The sequence below is a fragment of the Amphiprion ocellaris genome, chromosome 18 (genome assembly GCF_022539595.1).
Source record: "Amphiprion ocellaris isolate individual 3 ecotype Okinawa chromosome 18, ASM2253959v1, whole genome shotgun sequence".
Classification (NCBI taxonomy): Eukaryota; Metazoa; Chordata; class Actinopteri; family Pomacentridae; genus Amphiprion; species Amphiprion ocellaris.
Window position 1 is genome coordinate 22,230,715 of NC_072783.1, and position 18,869 is coordinate 22,249,583.

The 18,869-nt window shown below is 39.1% G+C and overlaps 2 protein-coding genes across 2 annotated transcripts; both read left to right on the forward strand.

The window, feature by feature from the left end:
- Positions 1–10,704: 10,704 nt before the first annotated feature.
- On the forward strand, positions 10,705–14,078 carry neurl2 (neuralized E3 ubiquitin protein ligase 2). The gene is made up of 2 exons (XM_023298842.3): positions 10,705–11,700; positions 13,003–14,078. Exons 1-2 carry the CDS (start codon positions 10,935–10,937, stop codon positions 13,116–13,118), a joined length of 882 nt encoding a protein of 293 aa, XP_023154610.2. The 5' UTR covers positions 10,705–10,934; the 3' UTR covers positions 13,119–14,078.
- A 1,115-nt stretch (positions 14,079–15,193) lies between these two features.
- On the forward strand, positions 15,194–18,616 carry msrb1b (methionine sulfoxide reductase B1b). Its single transcript, XM_035943158.2, has 4 exons — positions 15,194–15,337; positions 16,471–16,613; positions 16,734–16,851; positions 17,906–18,616. Exons 1-4 carry the CDS (start codon positions 15,283–15,285, stop codon positions 17,920–17,922), a joined length of 333 nt encoding a protein of 110 aa, XP_035799051.1. The 5' UTR covers positions 15,194–15,282; the 3' UTR covers positions 17,923–18,616.
- The last annotated feature ends 253 nt before the right edge of the window (positions 18,617–18,869 follow it).

Consider the following 18,869-nt stretch of genomic DNA (forward strand, 5'->3'; position numbering starts at 1 on the left):
CCCCTAATGGACTAAACCATATAATCTTGGGTTCACGGGAAAAAACGCGGTTCATCATGGGACAAAAAGCCGGGCAGCTTAGTTCAGACAAGGGTACAGAAAATGATTTGGCGCTGTGTTATTTGCTTTGTTTTTGTGGGTCTAACCCTCAAATCTTTACTGAGTCATATTAATTCTGCACATAGCCGTAGTCCAGATTTTCGTGTCATTTGCGGGATTGATGGTTGTGTCAAAGAGTATCGAGTTTACAACTCTCTTTGGTATCACATTCGAAGAAGCCACTCTGAACACCTTGACAATGGAAGCAGCAGCAGATCACGGAGCGGGAGGACACTGACATCAAAACGGTAAGGCTGTTACTGTTACTATTATTATTTTATTCATCTGTCAAATATTCTTAAAACATGTGGAAAAATATAAAATATGTATGTGAATATTACAATACTACATATGATAATATCTAAAAAACAGAGTAAATCATTTATTGCTTATTCATCCTAGCCTTGAATTGTTAGATACTTTTTCGGATTTAGTAGCAGACTAGCATGTGTCTGTATGGGATTGGATAGTAAGACAACAAATCACAAACAGCTAAGGAGGACTTTTAGCTCACGTTAGTTTAGAAATCATACGTTCAACCCCAACCAGCAGTAAAACTGTGACTTCAGTTTACATTTACTATAATTTATTTTCCCCCATGTCACACACATATTTCCTGTGAACAAAAGCCGTGCGAGCAGCTGTTTGTCCTTCTAAAAATACAATATAGAGCGTCCAGTTCGTTCATTTCCGTTCTGATGGCGGCTGCCATATTTGTTTACAAAGATGCTTCAGTGGTGCTGCCCTGTCAATCACCACATAAAGCCCGCCTCATTTCAAATAAACGACTGTCATTTGCTACTGGGCAAATACACAAAACTCAGGAAAAAAAAACAGGATCACTTAAAAGATTGTTTTTTAACTGTTTCACTCAAAATCAAATCTGACAAATGTATTTCACAATAATTAAATATCTAAATGTTGTAGACATGACTTGACTGTCTATTACAAAAACACATAATATTTATTTCTTACTTGAATCTTTACAAATCCTGTCCAAAAATATTTGAATGTTAGGTTAAAGTGATGGAATTTTGCAAATGTGGATCTTACAGGGTAAATGAACTGAAACCTGATAATATTGACATTTTTTCCTTGAAAAATGAAAATACGCAAAATACTTTACAGTTAATTTTCTTTTTCTCATCTAATCAATTATTCAATTCATCCTAATTGCAGTTCTACAAGAAGGGAGCCCCCATCAGTGGCAGACAGAAACACCAGCAACATTTGGACATGCAGGCCTGCTGATTCAGTGGTGGAAAACAGACACCAACTAACAGAGTGTACAACATTGGAGAACAGAGGCCAACCAATGACGGATGCAGCGGTGGACAACAGAGTACAGTCAGTGGAAGATGCAACGATGGAGGATAACAGAGTGCAACCCTATCCGGAATGTGACGATCCTGAACATTTTGGAACTTTTGATAGTAATGTGTCATTGTACTCCGGTTTCGACAATGGTCTCCATACATCTCCAAAGCACCCTGCACTGTCCCAGACCAATGACGATATTCTGAACATCCCGGCGGCTTGTCCAAGTGAGCTTGCAGATGGCTACCCATCTGGCCAACCTAAGGCAAGTCTACTGATAGTTTTCTTCAATGCACAATAACATGCAATTAAGTAAGTACATACCTATATTTATTTCCCCCTTTTTCCCTGAAGGATGTCCAATGCTGCAATGTTCTGACAAGACAAGCTACTGCTATTGTGCTGACTGCCAGAGAAAAACACCATCTTTCACAGGTTTGTCTTCATGCAAAATTATTATTATTATTATTATTATTATTATTATTGTTATTATTATTTTTATTAAATTTTTTTCAACAAATGGTGATAGTTATGTTTTTAATCCAAATATAGAAACATATAGGTGACAATAGTTACTTCTGTTGCATACCATGCATTGCATGCATGTGCTTTCAGTTTTACTGTCTGCTTGTGTAACTTATTCTCTTTGTCCCAGCCTGCATGGACATAAAGGCCACATGTAGCCCTCCTATCTCGTTTTTTTTTTTTTTTTTTTTTTTTTTTTAACTACACATACCCTCTGTATTTGCTTTCTTTTTCTGTTACACCACTGATATATATATCAGAGATATAATATTTTAATGGGTATTTTCTTTTCTTGCTCAACACAATCTAGATACACATTTTATAATATTTATTTCCCCATCATTCAGATTATAAGTTGAGGTTACCTGGTTGTTTATCATAGAGTTACTCATACTATCATTAATCCTTATAAAATGGGGTACCTAGTCTATTGGGGGGCACACTACAAAATATTTTTTTATCGTCAAATACTGTGATCTAATTTATTGTCATTTCTGGTTTGTTTTTCAGAGTGGTGTAAATGATGTCTTAGTGGCAATGCAGCAGTACCAAGCTCTCTTGGTGAAAAATCTGAGAAGTCAGCTGCAAACAGTCTTCCAGCAACATCAAGGAAGTGGACTTGAAAAGGAAGCTATGGAAGTATTTGACCAGATCGAGGACCCATTTGCCTCTGTTTCAACAACGTACAGGCAGGATAGTGTGATTAAGGAGAATTTCAATTTTGTTGAGTCACAGGAGATTTCTGTTGGGTATAAAGCTTGCATGGTGAAAAAAGGGAGAAAAAGACACCTTGCTACAGTGCCCAAATGTTTTCATTATATACCCCTTATCAGAAGTTTGGAACAGTTACTATCCCATCCAAAGGTTTTGGCAATGATAGATGAGCCACAGAAATACAGTGGTGCGTATTTGTATGACATCAGTGATGGCGATCTCATGAAGTCACATTCTTTATTTTCTGTTCGACCTTCTGCTTTACAGATAATCCTTTACTCTGATGAAATTGAAATTTGCAATCCACTTGGGTCTCATGCCTCCAAAAATAAGTTGCTAATGTTTTATTATACTTTGGGGAATATTAATCCTAAATATCGATCAAAACTAGCTGCCATTCGCCTACTTGCCATTGCCAAAAAGAGTGAGCTCTCTGAATGTGGTGTAGATGGAATCTTGGGAAGGTTGCATGAGGATTTAGTAATGCTATATGATGGAGTTACAATTCAAACAGGGAATGGTGAACGTGAAATATTTGGAGCATTGGTTTCAATATGTGGTGACACTTTGGCTCAGCATGAGGTTTGTGGATTTAAAGAGGGTGTTGGTTTTGCTTATAGTAAATGCCGGCAGTGTGAATGTTCATTTGAGGACATGCAAATCCATTTCGATGAGGATAACTTTGAGGGAAGGACAATAGAGAGACATGTCCGGCAGTGTAGCAACATTGAGAAGGCCAGCACAGAATATCTCAGAAACAGCTTAAAAACAACATATGGTATCAATAGAAGAAGCAAGCTGGTAGATTTCCCAGCCTTTAACTTGATCCAGCAAACACCCCAAGACATGATGCATATCATTCTTGAAGGGATTGCCCCATTAGAAATAAAATGTGTGATGAAACAGTTAATTCTTTTGGGACAACTAGACTTGGATGTCTTCAATACTGCATTAACTGGGTTTCCCTACTCTCCACTTGATATTAGAGATAAACCAAGCCCTATCGCTTACAGCACATTGGCCTCCAGTGATAATAAGTTGAAGCAGTCCTCAGGGCAAATGATTGTACTCCTAAAGATACTGCCATTTCTGATTAATACAGTCAAAGATACTGAATACTATGCAGTTATTGTTGAACTCATAGAGATTGTTCAAATATTGTTTGCTCCTATTATTGGTCTACAGACAGTTAACAAGTTGAAAATACTTATTGAACAGCACTTAAAACATGTGAAGAACATTTTTCCACATAACAACATCACACCAAAACAACATTATTTGATTCATGCTCCATCACAAATTAAACTGCTGGGACCAATGGTTCGTCACATGTGCATGAGATTTGAATCAAAACACTGCTTTTTCAAACAATGGGCTTCAAAAGTCAATTTTAAAAATGTCTGTAAGTCATTAATAAGGCATAATCAAATGTATGAATGTTGTCAGAATGTAAGTAGTTTTGACCACCCCATTTTTTCAAATGAGTGTGCATTGGGACCAACATCAGAAATAAGCAATATGTCATACTTAAAAGAAAAAGTGAAGACCTTTCTTGGAAATGATGAAATAAAACATGCAGTATCTGTTAAATGGATAATTCTAAATGGCAACAAATACATGCAGGAGAAGTCATTAATTGTGAGTGCTGTTAATTCTAATGATTTACCAGAATTTGGACTTGTGAGAAATATCTACATAATAAATTCATCACTGTATTGTTTTGAATTTCAGCAGCACGATACTATTTGTTTTGACAGAGATTTCATGGCATATAAAATAGAGATTCCAAACATGGCACAAGCAACACAACTGATATCTGCTGATAACCTTGTAGACTTCACTCCATTTTACAGTTTTTCTCACAAAGATATGACATATGTCACTACAAAATATTACCTGGGTGATGTCATTGGACTACACAAAGCCTCTCTCTCTCAACCCTATAGTGCCTAAGTGGCACATAGGGCTCATTCCACTTCTACAGATTGCCACAGTGTTACCACTCTTGGCAGTTGGTTGTTTGGCATCTTTGTCATCCTCCAGCATTCACTTCCATGGAGTTACAATCTTTGTTTTCAGACTTGCTTTTAAAAGTTCAGATTTTGGTTGTGACTTTCAGATGAGTGTAGATCAGTGTATGGTTCTGTTAATGTGAAATGTGAAGCTTGTTGTCAGTGTTGACAGTGAATAAAAACAGATGAATTCAAACTTCTTAAATTGAGAACATGTGCGATTTGTCTTACTCTTAAAATAAGAAAAACAATCTTGTTCCTCTGCTGGGATTAAATGTATACCGTTGTTGTAGCTTATTACTAGTAATTCTAGCTCAATATTAGCTGTAATATCTTATTGAGAAAAAGCTAGATATATTTTCTTAAAATTAGACTCATTTTCTAGAACAAAACTTGCTTGTCAAGATTATTTTACTTTTTAGACAAAAAATAAGAACAATTTTCCAGAAACAAGACTTTTTTACTTTCTTAAAAATCCTTTTTTGCAGTGTGTGCTGTGGATATGCACAATATGCAGCTAATAACCAGGTCAACACCTTCACTACACCCAGATTTCTGAGTCACGCATGTCAAAACAGGTGTCAGAAGAAGGCATTGCAGAAGAAGTAGAAGTTAATGGCACAGTAAAAAGGATGGAGAGTGCGCATTTGTCTGGTAAAGTGCCAGAATATTCTCCACAGACGCAAAACTGCAAATGTCTGCGGCGTTGATGATGTTTTGCAAGAAGAAACAAAACAAACACGTGCACGGGAATGGAAATAATACGTGTTTACTTACGTGAAAATGCGTAATGCGTAATTGCGTCTGGAAAGGTGAGTAAACCCGCTGGTTAGTGTTGTCTCCTGCTGGCTCGCTCTCCATTTGTGCGCGCAAAGGACCGCGAAATGAGAAGTCTCTCTCCCTCCTTCACGCTCTCTCTCTCCTCTTTCTCTCTCTCTCTCTCTCTGTCTCCCTCAGTCACACGCACACACCTCCCCTCAGCCCGACTGCCCGCATCCAGATGTGTCATGCGCTGCCGAGAATCACAGCTCACCAAAACTGAATGTGAAAAGCATGGCCGCGCTGCACGGTAATCCAGCTTAAGAGTCCTGCAGCCCCAGCAGACGCGCACACAAACTCACCCACACAAACATTCAAAGCGTGGTGTAAATGCTGTCTAATTGTAGCAAACAGAACGGCAGATGAAGGGTTTGATAGTACTGTTCTCCTGCACTAGTATAAAAGTGCCAAAATGTATCATTAAATGCAGCAGCATCCTGAGAACTATGGTGAAAGTTGTGCCAACATGTTTTCTATAGTGGCTTCACTAGTGTGTCCAGTGGCAAAGAGGTCGCGGGTGAATTTTTCTTGCGATAATGAAGTGTAAAATAGGAAGACATAAGAATGAATTACTCTGCTTTCTCCCCTCCCTCCACCTTGGCCTATATAAAACACACTGGAAGCCCTAGAAATGACAATATGAGGGACGGGGCAGAGCTGCTGCTGAGGTGAGAGGCAGCAACCCTCATCCATCACTGACTGAGGAGGAGATTCACTCATATTTTAATCATTTCTGCGTCCATTTCACTCTATCATCCCCTTTTGCTCTTAAGATTTATGTGTTCCTTGCTGTGGATATGCACAATATGCAGCTAATAACCAGGTCAACACCTTCACTACACCCAGATTTCTGAGTCACGCATGTCAAAACAGGTGTCAGAAGAAGGTGCTGCAGAAGAAGTAGAAGTTAATGGCACAGTAAAAAGGATGGAGAGTGCGCATTTGTCTGGTAAAGTGCCAGAATATTCTCCACAGACGCAAAACTGCAAATGTCTGCGGCGTTGATGATGTTTTGCAAGAAGAAACAAAACAAACACGTGCACGGGAATGGAAATAATACGTGTTTACTTACCTGAAAATGCGTAATGCGTAATTGCGTCTGGAAAGGTGAGTAAACCCGCTGGTTAGTGTTGTCTCCTGCTGGCTCGCTCTCCATTTGTGCGCACAAAGGACCGCGAAATGAGAAGTCTCTCTCTCCCTCCTTCACGCTCTCTCTCTCTTCTTTCTCTCTCTCTCTCTCTCTGTCTCTCGCAGTCACACGCACGCACACCTCCCCTCAGCCCGACTGCCCGCATCCAGATGTGTCATGCGCTGCCGAGAATCACAGCTCACCAAAACTGAATGTGAAAAGCATGGCCGCGCTGCACGGTAATCCAGCTTAAGAGTCCTGCAGCCCCAGCAGACGCGCACACAAACTCACCCACACAAACATTCAAAGCGGGGTGTAAATGCTGTCTAATTGTAGCAAACAGAACGGCAGATGAAGGGTTTGATAGTACTGTTCTCCTGCACTAGTATAAAAGTGCCAAAATGTATCATTAAATGCAGCAGCATCCTGAGAACTATGGTGAAAGTTGTGCCAACATGTTTTCTATAGTGGCTTCACTAGTGTGTCCAGTGGCAAAGAGGTCGCGGGTGAATTTTTCTTGCGATAATGAAGTGTAAAATAGGAAGACATAAGAATGAATTACTCTGCTTTCTCCCCTCCCTCCACCTTGGCCTATATAAAACACACTGGAAGCCCTAGAAATGACAATATGAGGGACGGGGCAGAGCTGCTGCTGAGGTGAGAGGCAGCAACCCTCATCCATCACTGACTGAGGAGGAGATTCACTCATATTTTAATCATTTCTGCGTCCATTTCATTCTATCATCCCCTTTTGCTCTTAAGATTTATGTGTTCCTTTGTTTTATGTTGATTGGCTTCATGCATTCTGTGCACTTTTTATATTTATTCCTCTTTTACATGACTTTTTTATGTTTGTTGTAAAGCCTGGTTTTGAAAAGTGAACACTTGGGGGATTGAGGAGAATGGTGGGACAACTGATATAACATGACCCTAAAAAGCTTGTTTGTAACTGCACTGAAGATTTTGCATGTTCATAAGGCGGCTTCATAAAATGATTACAGTATATTGAGGAGAAAGACTGAAATGTGTTGACACATTTCACATTGCTACACAAAAGAGACTTCCTTGCTACATAATAATTCTACTAATGACAATGCATTTATTAAAAGGTGAAAGGGCTTCACATGTAAGGCCCAGATTTTTTGTGCTAAACCACTACTTAAAGGCCAGGACTGTATAGTTTCTGGCTTTGAAAAGTGAAGACAATACAGAAGTGACTTAAACCTGCATTCTTTCCAATGGCCAGCAGGTGGCGACTCCACTCGTTGCAAACAGAAGTCAGATTGCATAGAAGTGAATGAGAAAACTTCCCTACTTTTCAGCTGATTTGTTACCTCAGCAAACTTTTTCTTAATGAGTCTCCTTTAATACTGCACAATGTTCATTTAGTAAATAATGCTCCCATTCATCGCATAATAGATGATAAAGCAGGAAGTGCTTTAGGGTGGAGCTACTTTGTGACTGATAGGTCACGACTTTTTGGTGTCCTCTAGTTCTCAGTCAGATCCATCTGTCTCTCGTCAAAAAAGCAAGATGGTGCCAAAATGCTAAACTTGAAGCTTCAAAATCCACAAACTAATGCTTGACATGTCAGTAGCTATGTTCATTTTTTTTACATACGGTCCAGGCTTTTCATTCTAATATCTTCATGCCACTCTAAAAAGTGTAAAGTGGGCACTTGTGCGCTATTACACAATGTCTCCTCAGAGTGAAACTTGCACGCTAGCAGAGCAGCTGCATCATGAGTGTAGGTCACCCAGGTTTCAGTCCAACACGTAATCAGAGTAGATGTGAGAGTAAAGCACCTCGACGGGCCGCTTAGACCACAGCAGGGGAGGAAGGTGAGCACAGGTGAGCTGTGAGCTAATGAGAAAACTTCCTCTCATAGCAGGAACTTTTGAAGGAGTCCGGAAACTTGTATCAGCTAAAAGAAATGAACTCAAACGTAAGGATGCCTTTAAATAGATGTTGATATCAAACATTCAGCTAACTGTAATATGGTGTATTATGGTTCTGAGGTGCTTTACTTGAGTATTTCTTTTTTCTGCTACTTTATACACTGAATTCACAGCATTTCAGTGGCAAATGATATTCACTCCACTACATCATTCTGACAGTTAGATATAGTGGTTAGTGTGCAGATTAAGATCTAACAAAACATGCACAATGGTGAGTTTAATACTGCAGCATATAATCTTACACAAGAATACAGGTGTATCAACTCATCTTTTCTAGTTTACTTAAAGTAATCATACAAGTTTTATTAATTTGTCGGTAATTTAATGTTAAGCGCTTAATTTTTGTTTTCAGGACACTTAATATTTTTGAGTTAGTTAAGTTGTTCTAGCTTAAAATGAGGAGTTGAATGAATGAATAACTGAAAGTTTTTCAGCACATTAAAATTGATTTTTGAAGAGGCAAAGCCAGCATTTTAGCAGACTTCTAGAGGATTTTTTTAATGTAACGTGAAGAAAACAGACATAATGGAAACTTCCTGTGCCGTTTATACATGTAAAATGAAGTCATAGTTGTTTCTGTATATATAAATGAAAGCACTTCTAACCATGATGACGGTCAATATCTTATTCAGTCAGTAGTTTATATCATTGTTTTTGCTTCACATGTGATCTTAGCAGTGGCTTTGGTACAAAATGACTTCAGCTGTGAACTCTCCATGTTAACTATGTTGAAATATAGAAGAAAAGTAAAAATTGTCCATGTGACTAAACAACTGAATCAGCTTGAATCTTAAATTTATTCAATGTGTATTCAGCAGTTTCACAACAAATAAAATGACCTTCAACTAATTAATCACCTTAATCCCTATTCACACAGGACTAGTATTACCTGGGGATTTCTAGTAATTAGTAATAAGTATGGAGGTTGTCTGTGGTCTTTGTCCCTTGTGAATACTTAAAATGATACCCAGTGCCCAACAAAAACAATTATATACAATGAAACTGTTAAAAAATCCCTTTTTTGAACAGTGGCAACATTGCATTGGTGCAAAAAAAAAGGAAAATGGAGAGAAATGCTATTCTCTCTTATTTTACTCACAAACTTTATAAAGTTATACAACTTTTTGATGTAGAGCCTCTTTTGATAATATTATTTTCAGAGATTCCCAAATCTCAGAGAAAGATCCACTGAACTAAAAGAAAAAAAGCATTGTTCTAGTGGTATTATGTAAAATATTTACAGTGTAATAGTACTCTTTATTACAGTTAGCAGATCTATTTTTAGGATCTATTTCTAAAATAAATAACATAATGAGCAACATAGAATATATGTAGCATTTGCAAATGTCAGTCACTCATGCTCCTAGACATACCAAACCAAAACCCAATCTATGACAGTCCATTATTTTCCTATGAATTTAACATTTTATCTGTATTGAAATATTCTTATTTCTTATTTAAGGTCATAACTGATCAGCAATCTCTGTCGCAAATTGTCTAATAAAATGATCTCTTCTGCCAACATGACAAATTACTTTAAATTAAACCTGTTATACAACTACTAATAGGAGCTACTGTTACCTGGATCTGACCTGATGGAAATACCTGCTATCTTTACACTGAAATGATACGTATTGTAAATCAAACTGTCGCCCAAAACAGGAGTCTTAATGCTTATTTGGACATAATGAACATCATTATATATAAAAGTATCAGCCAATACTAATACCATTTCTCTTCATATTCCTGTGATATAATTCCATTTTCATCATAAATCTCCACAGATCTCTCTATCTTGGCATATTACTTTAATTGCTGCTTTACATAAGAATGAGATCCAGTCTGTATTTGCCTGGACTATATTTAGAGTGCAGCTATGAAAGGTCTGCAGTTTAACATATCTCCCTGGCATATGGTATTATGATAATTACACAGCTATTACTCCAGCACACGGGTTTGTGAAATTAAATGAGTGCCGGCGGCCTGGGGAGCTTCACTGCTCCCACTAACCCAACTTGTTCTCTGTGTGTGAGTGACTGTAGGCATATGGGTGATCAGCCCCCTCAGAACACCCACCCACATACCTTGCCATCTGTTGACATATGCAGCTGTTCAAAAATAGCCTCTACCAGAAGGTTCCGTAAGCGGCCGACAGATAGGCAGAGCAGGGCTCCTGTCGTGTGCAAGTTGTTGTGTCTTTGCAATGACCACGTGTTGGCCGGAAATCTTCCAAAACCACCACACTCTACTTGACTGGAGAGTTTCCGTAGTTCTTTTTATAGCTATCCACCGGGGGATTTCTTGTTCATTCTGTTCCCTGCACCGAAGTGACTTCTCGAACTGGTGCGAGCAAAACTGCAAATGGAGCCGTTTTCCGACCAGTTCCTGGAGTTCCACCCGATCCACGGGACAAACGTTAGATTGGATTACTCAGGGACTCAGGCCACTCGGGTGGAGAGCTTTGCCAATGGAGTTTGTTTCAGCAAACAGCCCCTGAAGCCTGGAGAGATTTTTCTCATCGAGATTGAGGATAAAGAGCTGGGCTGGTGTGGCCACCTCCGGGTCGGACTGACATCCCAGGACCCTAGGAGCTTAGAGGTGGTGCCGGAATATTCTATCCCAGACTTGACAGACTTGGGGAACAGCTGGGTGTTTGCCATCACTCGCAACCATAACAAGATCATAGAGGATGCTGAGGTCTTAGAGGCCGGGGAGGAAGGACTGGATGGGGGGCAGAGGCTTGGAAGAGGAGAGGCAGAAGACGGACATCAGGAAGAAGCTGCCCCAAAGGTGAAAACAAAGACTTTCTTTACTGACACTCACTTGTACATTGACAGTGTTCGAATCCCCAGAGACAAGCTGGTCGGCCGGAGTCGACCCGGACGCTTCAGCCACATTTTGGATGACTTGTACAAGACCAACGCTCTGCCTCCCACAGCCAGACGCAGCAGGATAGGAGTTCTGTATGTGCCTAAAGGCCAAGACCTGGCTGATATGCACATTGTCATCAATGGTGAGGACATGGGAGCTTCTGCAAAGGGAATCCCCACCATCGAGCCTCTCTACGCTGTGGTGGACGTATTTGCTGCTACCAAGTGTGTCCGAATTGTCCAGGTGGAGTACGGATGTAAGTGTGACAAGGATATTTTTAATGATAGATGGGTTGTGTGATATCCTAAGCACAGACATGTTACTGTCTGAAAGAGATGCAAACCAACTGCAAGTGATGTGTCAAATAACGTCTTTATCAGTAGCATTTTGCAGGTGAAGCAGAACTAAGACATTAAAAACATCACTGTCAGTGTGTTTGTGGTTAAGTTTTATCTCTGTAACTATTTGCATGCATCTGTTGCCTCTTTTAAGTCATTTTGTGTTCCTTTGTTGTTATTTTATGTCGCTTCGTAGTCAGTTGGTGTTGTTTTGCGGTTGTTTTGCATCTCTCCATGGTTGTTTTGTGTCTCCTTGTGGTTGTTTTGCATCTCTTTGTGATTACTTTGTGTCCCCTTTGGTAATTTTGAGCCCTGTTGAAGTTGTTTTGTGCTAAAGCTTTTCTGATGTCCTCATGGCCTTATTTGGTCACTTTGTGTCTCTTTGTAGGTTGTTTTGCATCTCTTCAAGATCGCTTTGAGTCATTTTGAGTGTCTTTGTAGTCGTTTTGTGTTTCTTTGTTGTTACTAGTCATTTTGAACCCTTTGTCTTTGTAGTTGCAAATTGCTTTTCTGTTGTCCTTGTGGCCTTGTTTGGCAGCTTTGTGTCTGTACTTTTTTTCCCATATATTTGTTTTCATTTTGTGTCCCTTTGTAGTTGTTTCGTCTCTTATAGTCATTTTGTGTCTCTTTGTGATTGTGTTGCATGTCTATATGTTCACTTTGTGTCTTTTTGTGGTTGTTTTGCAGCTCTATGCAGTCACTTTGAGTCATTTTGAGTGTCTTTGTAGTTTTTTTTGTCTCTGTGGAGTAGTTTTGTGCCTTTTTGTAGGTACTTGATGACTTTTTGGAGTTGCTATGTGTCTATTTGTTGTTGTCTTTTCTCTTTGTAATTGTTTGATGTGTTTTTGTAATCATTTTGAGTCTCTTTGTGGTTGTTTTGCTTTTAATTTTATGCATTTTGTGTCTTTTTTTGGACATTTTGAGTCTCTTTAAAGTATTTTGTGTGTCTCTGTGGCCACTTTGTCACTCTGTGATTGTTTTGTGCTTCTGAGAGACTGTGTTGTGCCTCTTTGCAATAATTTGATGGAATTTCCAACAGGAAATACTAACCGCTGCTGCTCTGGCTCAGGGGCCACTCTGTCTGTTGGAACTTTACATGTTCAGTAATCCATTCATTCTTTTCATGCATCTTTTTGCTAAAAATCTCAATGATTTATTTCATTACTGCCTTTATTCTGTCAATCCACAGTTTTATTGTCTTGTCTTTTCTGTCTCTCCAGTCTCGTCCTTGCAGACATTGTGTAGAAAGACTATACAGAAGCACATCGTCCACAGGATGGCCCTGGACTGGCTGGAGCTGCCAGAGGCTCTCAAGCACTACTGCAAATATGAATAAAGGATGTAGGCCTACAGTGGAAAGAAACATCATCTCTGAATTCTCTCACAGTTTGTACCAAGGAAATATATTCATTTTTATGATGTGTTTCATTTATAAAACAAAGCAGAGTGTGTTATGCTCTTGATACCTATTAAAGCTGACATCATGTGTTTGAAATGGCAACGGCAAACGAAAATAAATTCAGTGATTGTTAGGTGATTGATTTTAATAGTACCACCCTAGTGACTCATGTCTTGTCTATGTCTGTTTCATTTAATTAGCGGATAATTAGAGTTGTAAGAACAGGCATCACATCAGATCACACCTCAGTGTCAACGCTTACATGCAGCTGCGAGAGCAATCTGCAAATCCGGTGACACTGATTGGTGTGATAGAGCTTAGACAAGCACATTAATGTTTTATGTCTGCTGAGACCCTTGAATTTGTTGAAACAATTCCTTGGTTTGGATTTTTACTCCATAGTCTCTACATGCTGTGCCATAACCATTGGACAGAATGTAATATGGGCAGGTTACTGAAATAGACTAAAGAAAACTTTCCTGATTTTCTGAGTTATTTTTACATATCTAATTTAAAAAATATTCAAAAATGAAGCTTTGCACAAAACAGATTCTTTTGAAAACAAAAATAAACTGAACTCCTCTGCACAACCGACAAGCCATGATGGATTAATTTAACACCAACAGCCACATGACTAAAATTCAGAAAGTTTTACGGTGAACTGCAGGCTGTGTTTGTAGAGAGCCAAGAGGAGACAAGTATGTAAACAAATCTGAAATGTAATAGTTAAAATCTACAGTATGCAGAACCATCATTTTTGTCCAATGTTGGTGACACCTCTGGAGATTTGGGTGTGGATTCCATTTTTGTTCCCAATTCCTGTAAAATAAAATCATGCAAGAAATGTTATTTTTTTTATTTTTAAGCATTGTAACCATGCTATACTGCATGAAGGCACTTTTGAGTGTGAGTCTCTACTTTTATCCATGGTTGTACTGTTTCCATAGAGGTGCAGGACTTTACATTACAGTGGAAAATGAGCGCAGTGAAAAATATTGTCACAGGAACAAAAAAGCCACCAACTGCTGGGGGTTTAAAAGGTTTAGAGCCTGAAGATAAACATTTTTTGTTCAAATTCACATCCTGTTATTATCAGTTGAATTGTTCTGCAAGTGTTTCCAATGCAAATGCATAACTTGACCTTTAACCTCTTGACCCTAGTTGCTTGCCTTTACAATAAAGTGCTGGCAAGAACAATTACCTTGAATTTCCATCATATTTAATCACAGTTACAACCTGCATGCAGCTGTGTGAGCATCTCCATGCCTCTTTTTTTAAAATTACTCTTGTATGACACATTTGCCTCTTCTGCAAGCAGGTTAAGCACAGATTCCTATCAGATTCCAGGCATCCCCTTCTACACAATTAAAATCTTTTCTGCCAGAATTTTATAGTGACATTCAAGCAAAAACGTCCCAATTTCATAAAACAAGTATTTCCACTCTTATTAAAAGGCTACTATAAAAAAAATCCACAAGTGTTATCATATAAAATGACTGAAGATCCGGGTAGACACAAGACACAAAATGTTTAGCTCCATTGAAATCACCTTGACAATAGAGTAGGGATCATATGGTTATTTTTTAAGTATTGCAAGCCTGTTCTTCAGGACAAAATGAGACATACTGTGGTGAGGATGTGATAAAAATAAACGAATAAATAAAACTCTGGGATGCTCCCAACAAAATCAAATTTTAAAATGGTTCATTTACAGTTAAGGGTGGGTCTAAATAAACCTAAACTTAACTGCATGTAAAACAGTTTAACTGTAGCCTGATGATAATTCAAATGTTACTGCTCTGAATCCAACACATTGTTGTCTGTGTGAATTTAACATAGTCAATCTGCTCTAACTGGGCCAGTGTGACTGACCTCAGGGGTCTTTGGTCCCTGAAAGCCTCTTCAGAGCCTCTTCTGCTGCCCAACACTGACATCTCGCGGTGGTTGGTGGTAACTGCAGGAGGCGGAGCTCCTCTTTAAATCTCCAACCAGGATCACTTCACACGATCAGGACAGAAAGCTCAGCTGTTCACCGTTTACAGAGAGATTGAGCCGGATTTGGTATTTATTTTTCCTCCAGCTCACCTGCGACCTCACCGCGATGTCTTTCTGTCAGTTTTTCGGCGGTGAGATCTACAAGGATCATTTTAAACCAGGTGAGCAGCAGGACGGAGGTGTTCAGTAAACAGTGATGTAACCTGCTGTTAGTCTGGATTAGGAGGGGATAACATTCGTGTTTTGATTTTATTCTTGTACTTTATTTATTAAAAGATTTGTTTACAGCTCATTTTTCACTATAAAATGAAGTATTTCATTAATAGTAAATAGGGACATAAATACCGTGCAGCATCATACTAAGGGTGTACAGGTGAAGGGCATGTGAAATAGGAAAATCTATGGAGATAATTACCTGATGAAGGACAGTTTACCTTTATTTTTATTCTATTTTATTTCATACAAGGGAGGCTTCCAATATCACAAGTAAACAATTACAGCAGCAAGTAATAGGGAGTAATGTTAATGATATTAATAAACAGTGGTGAAAAGTAACTAAGTACTTTTACTGGTGAGTTTTGATTACAATTTTGAGGGACTTGCATTTCCATTTTAGGCTACTTTAGACCTTCATTCCACTGCATTTCACAGGAAAATGTACTTTCTACTCCTCTATATTTGTCTGACAACTTTAGTTACTTTTAAGATTTTACACGATAAATAACATAACATTTAAAATACAAAGCTTTGTTAAAAATTTTACATATGGTGTACAACATGTTTGGCCTCTTACAAAACGCAGTGTGTCGTCCGTGGTCATATTTCAGATGTCCACGAGTTGTTACCAACTCCATCACATTTTTTATCTCACTTGATTTCATTCAGGTAAATGTGCGATTTGTCTAGTATCTCATCAAAAATGTTTAAAAAAAAAAAAAAACAGTCAGACCAGTCACTAACCTTAGCAACTTCAGTTATTTTATTTTGACAGATCAATACAATACAGTGGCCAAACATCTTCAGTGTTGCAGTGGTTGGTTATTTAAGGATTCTGTACCTGAAAGAAATTCAACTTTGCCAATACATGCATGGCATGTCTAAAAAGAAAGAGAAGTGGGAAAAAATAGACTTGACTTTGTGTTTGTTTGTTTAGTTTTTTTTTTTTTTAATCTTTGACCAGTCTAATTTTTCTCCTACACATTGCTCTATGTTATTCTGTATTAGATTATTTGAGATAAGAGTCTTTTTCAGGCTGCAAATGAACACAGTTCCAACCTTTAACTGTCCCCTGCAGGAATGTATGTGTGCTCCAAGTGTAACCATCCCCTGTTCTCCAGTCGCTCAAAGTTCGCTCACTCGTCTCCCTGGCCGGCGTTCACGGACACCATCAGAGAGGACAGCGTCACCAAGATGATGGAGACGCTCACCGCCTTTAAGGTCTGACTCACAGCTAACATATGTAGAACTACACGGACAGAAATCACTTTAAAGATCAATAGTTCTTCATGTCAGGGCTACAAAGGGAGGTTTATGTGTTCTGGTGTTGTGTGTTTATAGGTCCTGTGTGGAAAGTGTGGCAACGGACTGGGACATGAGTTTGTGAATGATGGTCCAGAGGAAGGAGTGTCACGTTTTTGAATATTCAGCCACTCGCTCAAGTTTGTCCCCAGCAAAGGTACAATAACCACATATACAAATTAGGCTCTGTGGGCTCGCTGCTGTTTCATAACAGTTTAATTTTAAAATCCCAGGCATGCAGGCCCAGAGGGTCACTTCACCCAAGTCATAAAAGCTGCCTCTCCAGAACACAATGCTCTGGTTTACTCAGGACAACCCACAGGCCTCACTGTCAACAGTTTTAATTGGTAACTGTTTGTGCTAAAAGTAGAAAATAATAAGACGTGTCCACAGCGAAGGTCTGCTGGTTTTCTCAGGGAAGTGGGGCTTTGTTTTCCAGAGAGGGATGGTGGTTTTTAGGGTGGCATGTTTTTTTCCTTTGCAACAAGCGCAAGTTAACTTCCATCCGTTTATTACACTGTGGCTACAGCAAGAAAGTGCCTATAAACTTTTGTATATGCATCTGAATAGAGTGGATTTGAAAGGTTTGTCCTGCACTGGGAGATTTGTTTAATGTTTTATTAGAAAATTAACTTTAAGAATTCAAGTCTGGGACTGCACAGTGGCTTGGTGGTTAGCACCGTTGCTTTGCAGCTAGAAGGTTCCCGGTTTGCGTCCCAGTCTGGGATTTTTCTGCATGGACTTTCCATGTCCTGCCTGTGCATGTGTGGGTTTCCTCCAGGTATTCCGGCTTCCTCCCACGGTCCCAAAACATGTTGAAGTTTATTGATAATTCTAAATTGTCCATAGGTGTGAGTGTGATTGTTTGTCTCCATTTGTAGCTCTGTGATAGACTGGTGACCTGTCCAGGGTGTCCCCTGTCTTCACTCTAAGTCAGCTGGGATAGACTCCAGCCCCCCGCGGCCCTAATGAAAATTTAGCATGTATCGATAATGGATGGGTGGAATTCGTATCTGGACTGCGACTTATAGATAAACACTGCCCCCCCCCCCCCCCCCACGCGACCCTAATGAGGATTAAGCGGTGTATAGATAATGGATGGACTATAAATAAATACACTTTTGTGTGGTGTGACTGATATTGAGTCTCTCTGTAACTGTAAATCAGCATTTTTTTTTCACGCTCATGTTTCTCCTCTATCTCTGTCTCAGGAAAGGACAAGCAGTAAAGAGCGAGTTCCGGTCTTTCCTGAAGCTGCTCAGCTACAGGTGCAGCGATCAGGTCGGGTCAGTGGGTGACGTGGACAGGAGAAAGTCCTGAGAGGGACGTCCTGTCCACTGAGGAATCTTTGACCAGCTTGAGACACACATCTCTGCAGATATTCCTTTAAGAACATCTCTGGAACGCCGAACACATGAACTCTGATGTCACTCTTTGTAAAATGTATCAGCAGATGCATGTTAATGTAGCAAGAATTTAAACAAATAAAAGGTCTTCATTATAGGCAGTCACTTGCCTCTTATTGCTGCTATTTTTTTTTAATTTCACATGATGTAACTACTTTATTATTTAGTCTGCTGTACTGAAACTGGCAGAGCGAGTAACTTTCCCAAAGGTACTGTACATGTAACCATATAATCTATGCAGCAAAGTCCAGATAGTCAGTCTGCTGCTTTGCATGTTGATTTTAAGATCATGCAATAGCAAAGAAACTCTATGAATCTTTATTTTCTTCCTGTTTGTCACATACTGTAAGCTGGTTCACGATCATTGGCTTAATTTTTCGGCACCTTTTGCTTGCTCTTATAACAAGTTTATTGTCACTTAAAGTATACTTCCATGAATTTTGTTTTACCTTCCATTGTTTGTGTTTTGATGCTTGTATTAAAACAAAAACAATAAATTATATTTGATAGATTTTTCACTTGTTTGTTATGATTTTCTGCATCTATTTTGACCTGTCTCTTTGGCTCCCTCTGTCTGTCATCTCTTTCCCTCTTGTCTCTCTCATCCCTGTCTCTTGCTTTCCCTTCTCACCTGTCTACACTCACCTGATTACTACACCTGACTCTCATTGCAGTAATCAGCTCACCTGCCCACAATATCACCTGTTCACTATTTAAACCCTGCTCATTCATTCACTCCCTGCTGGATCATCGATCCACATGCCTTCGT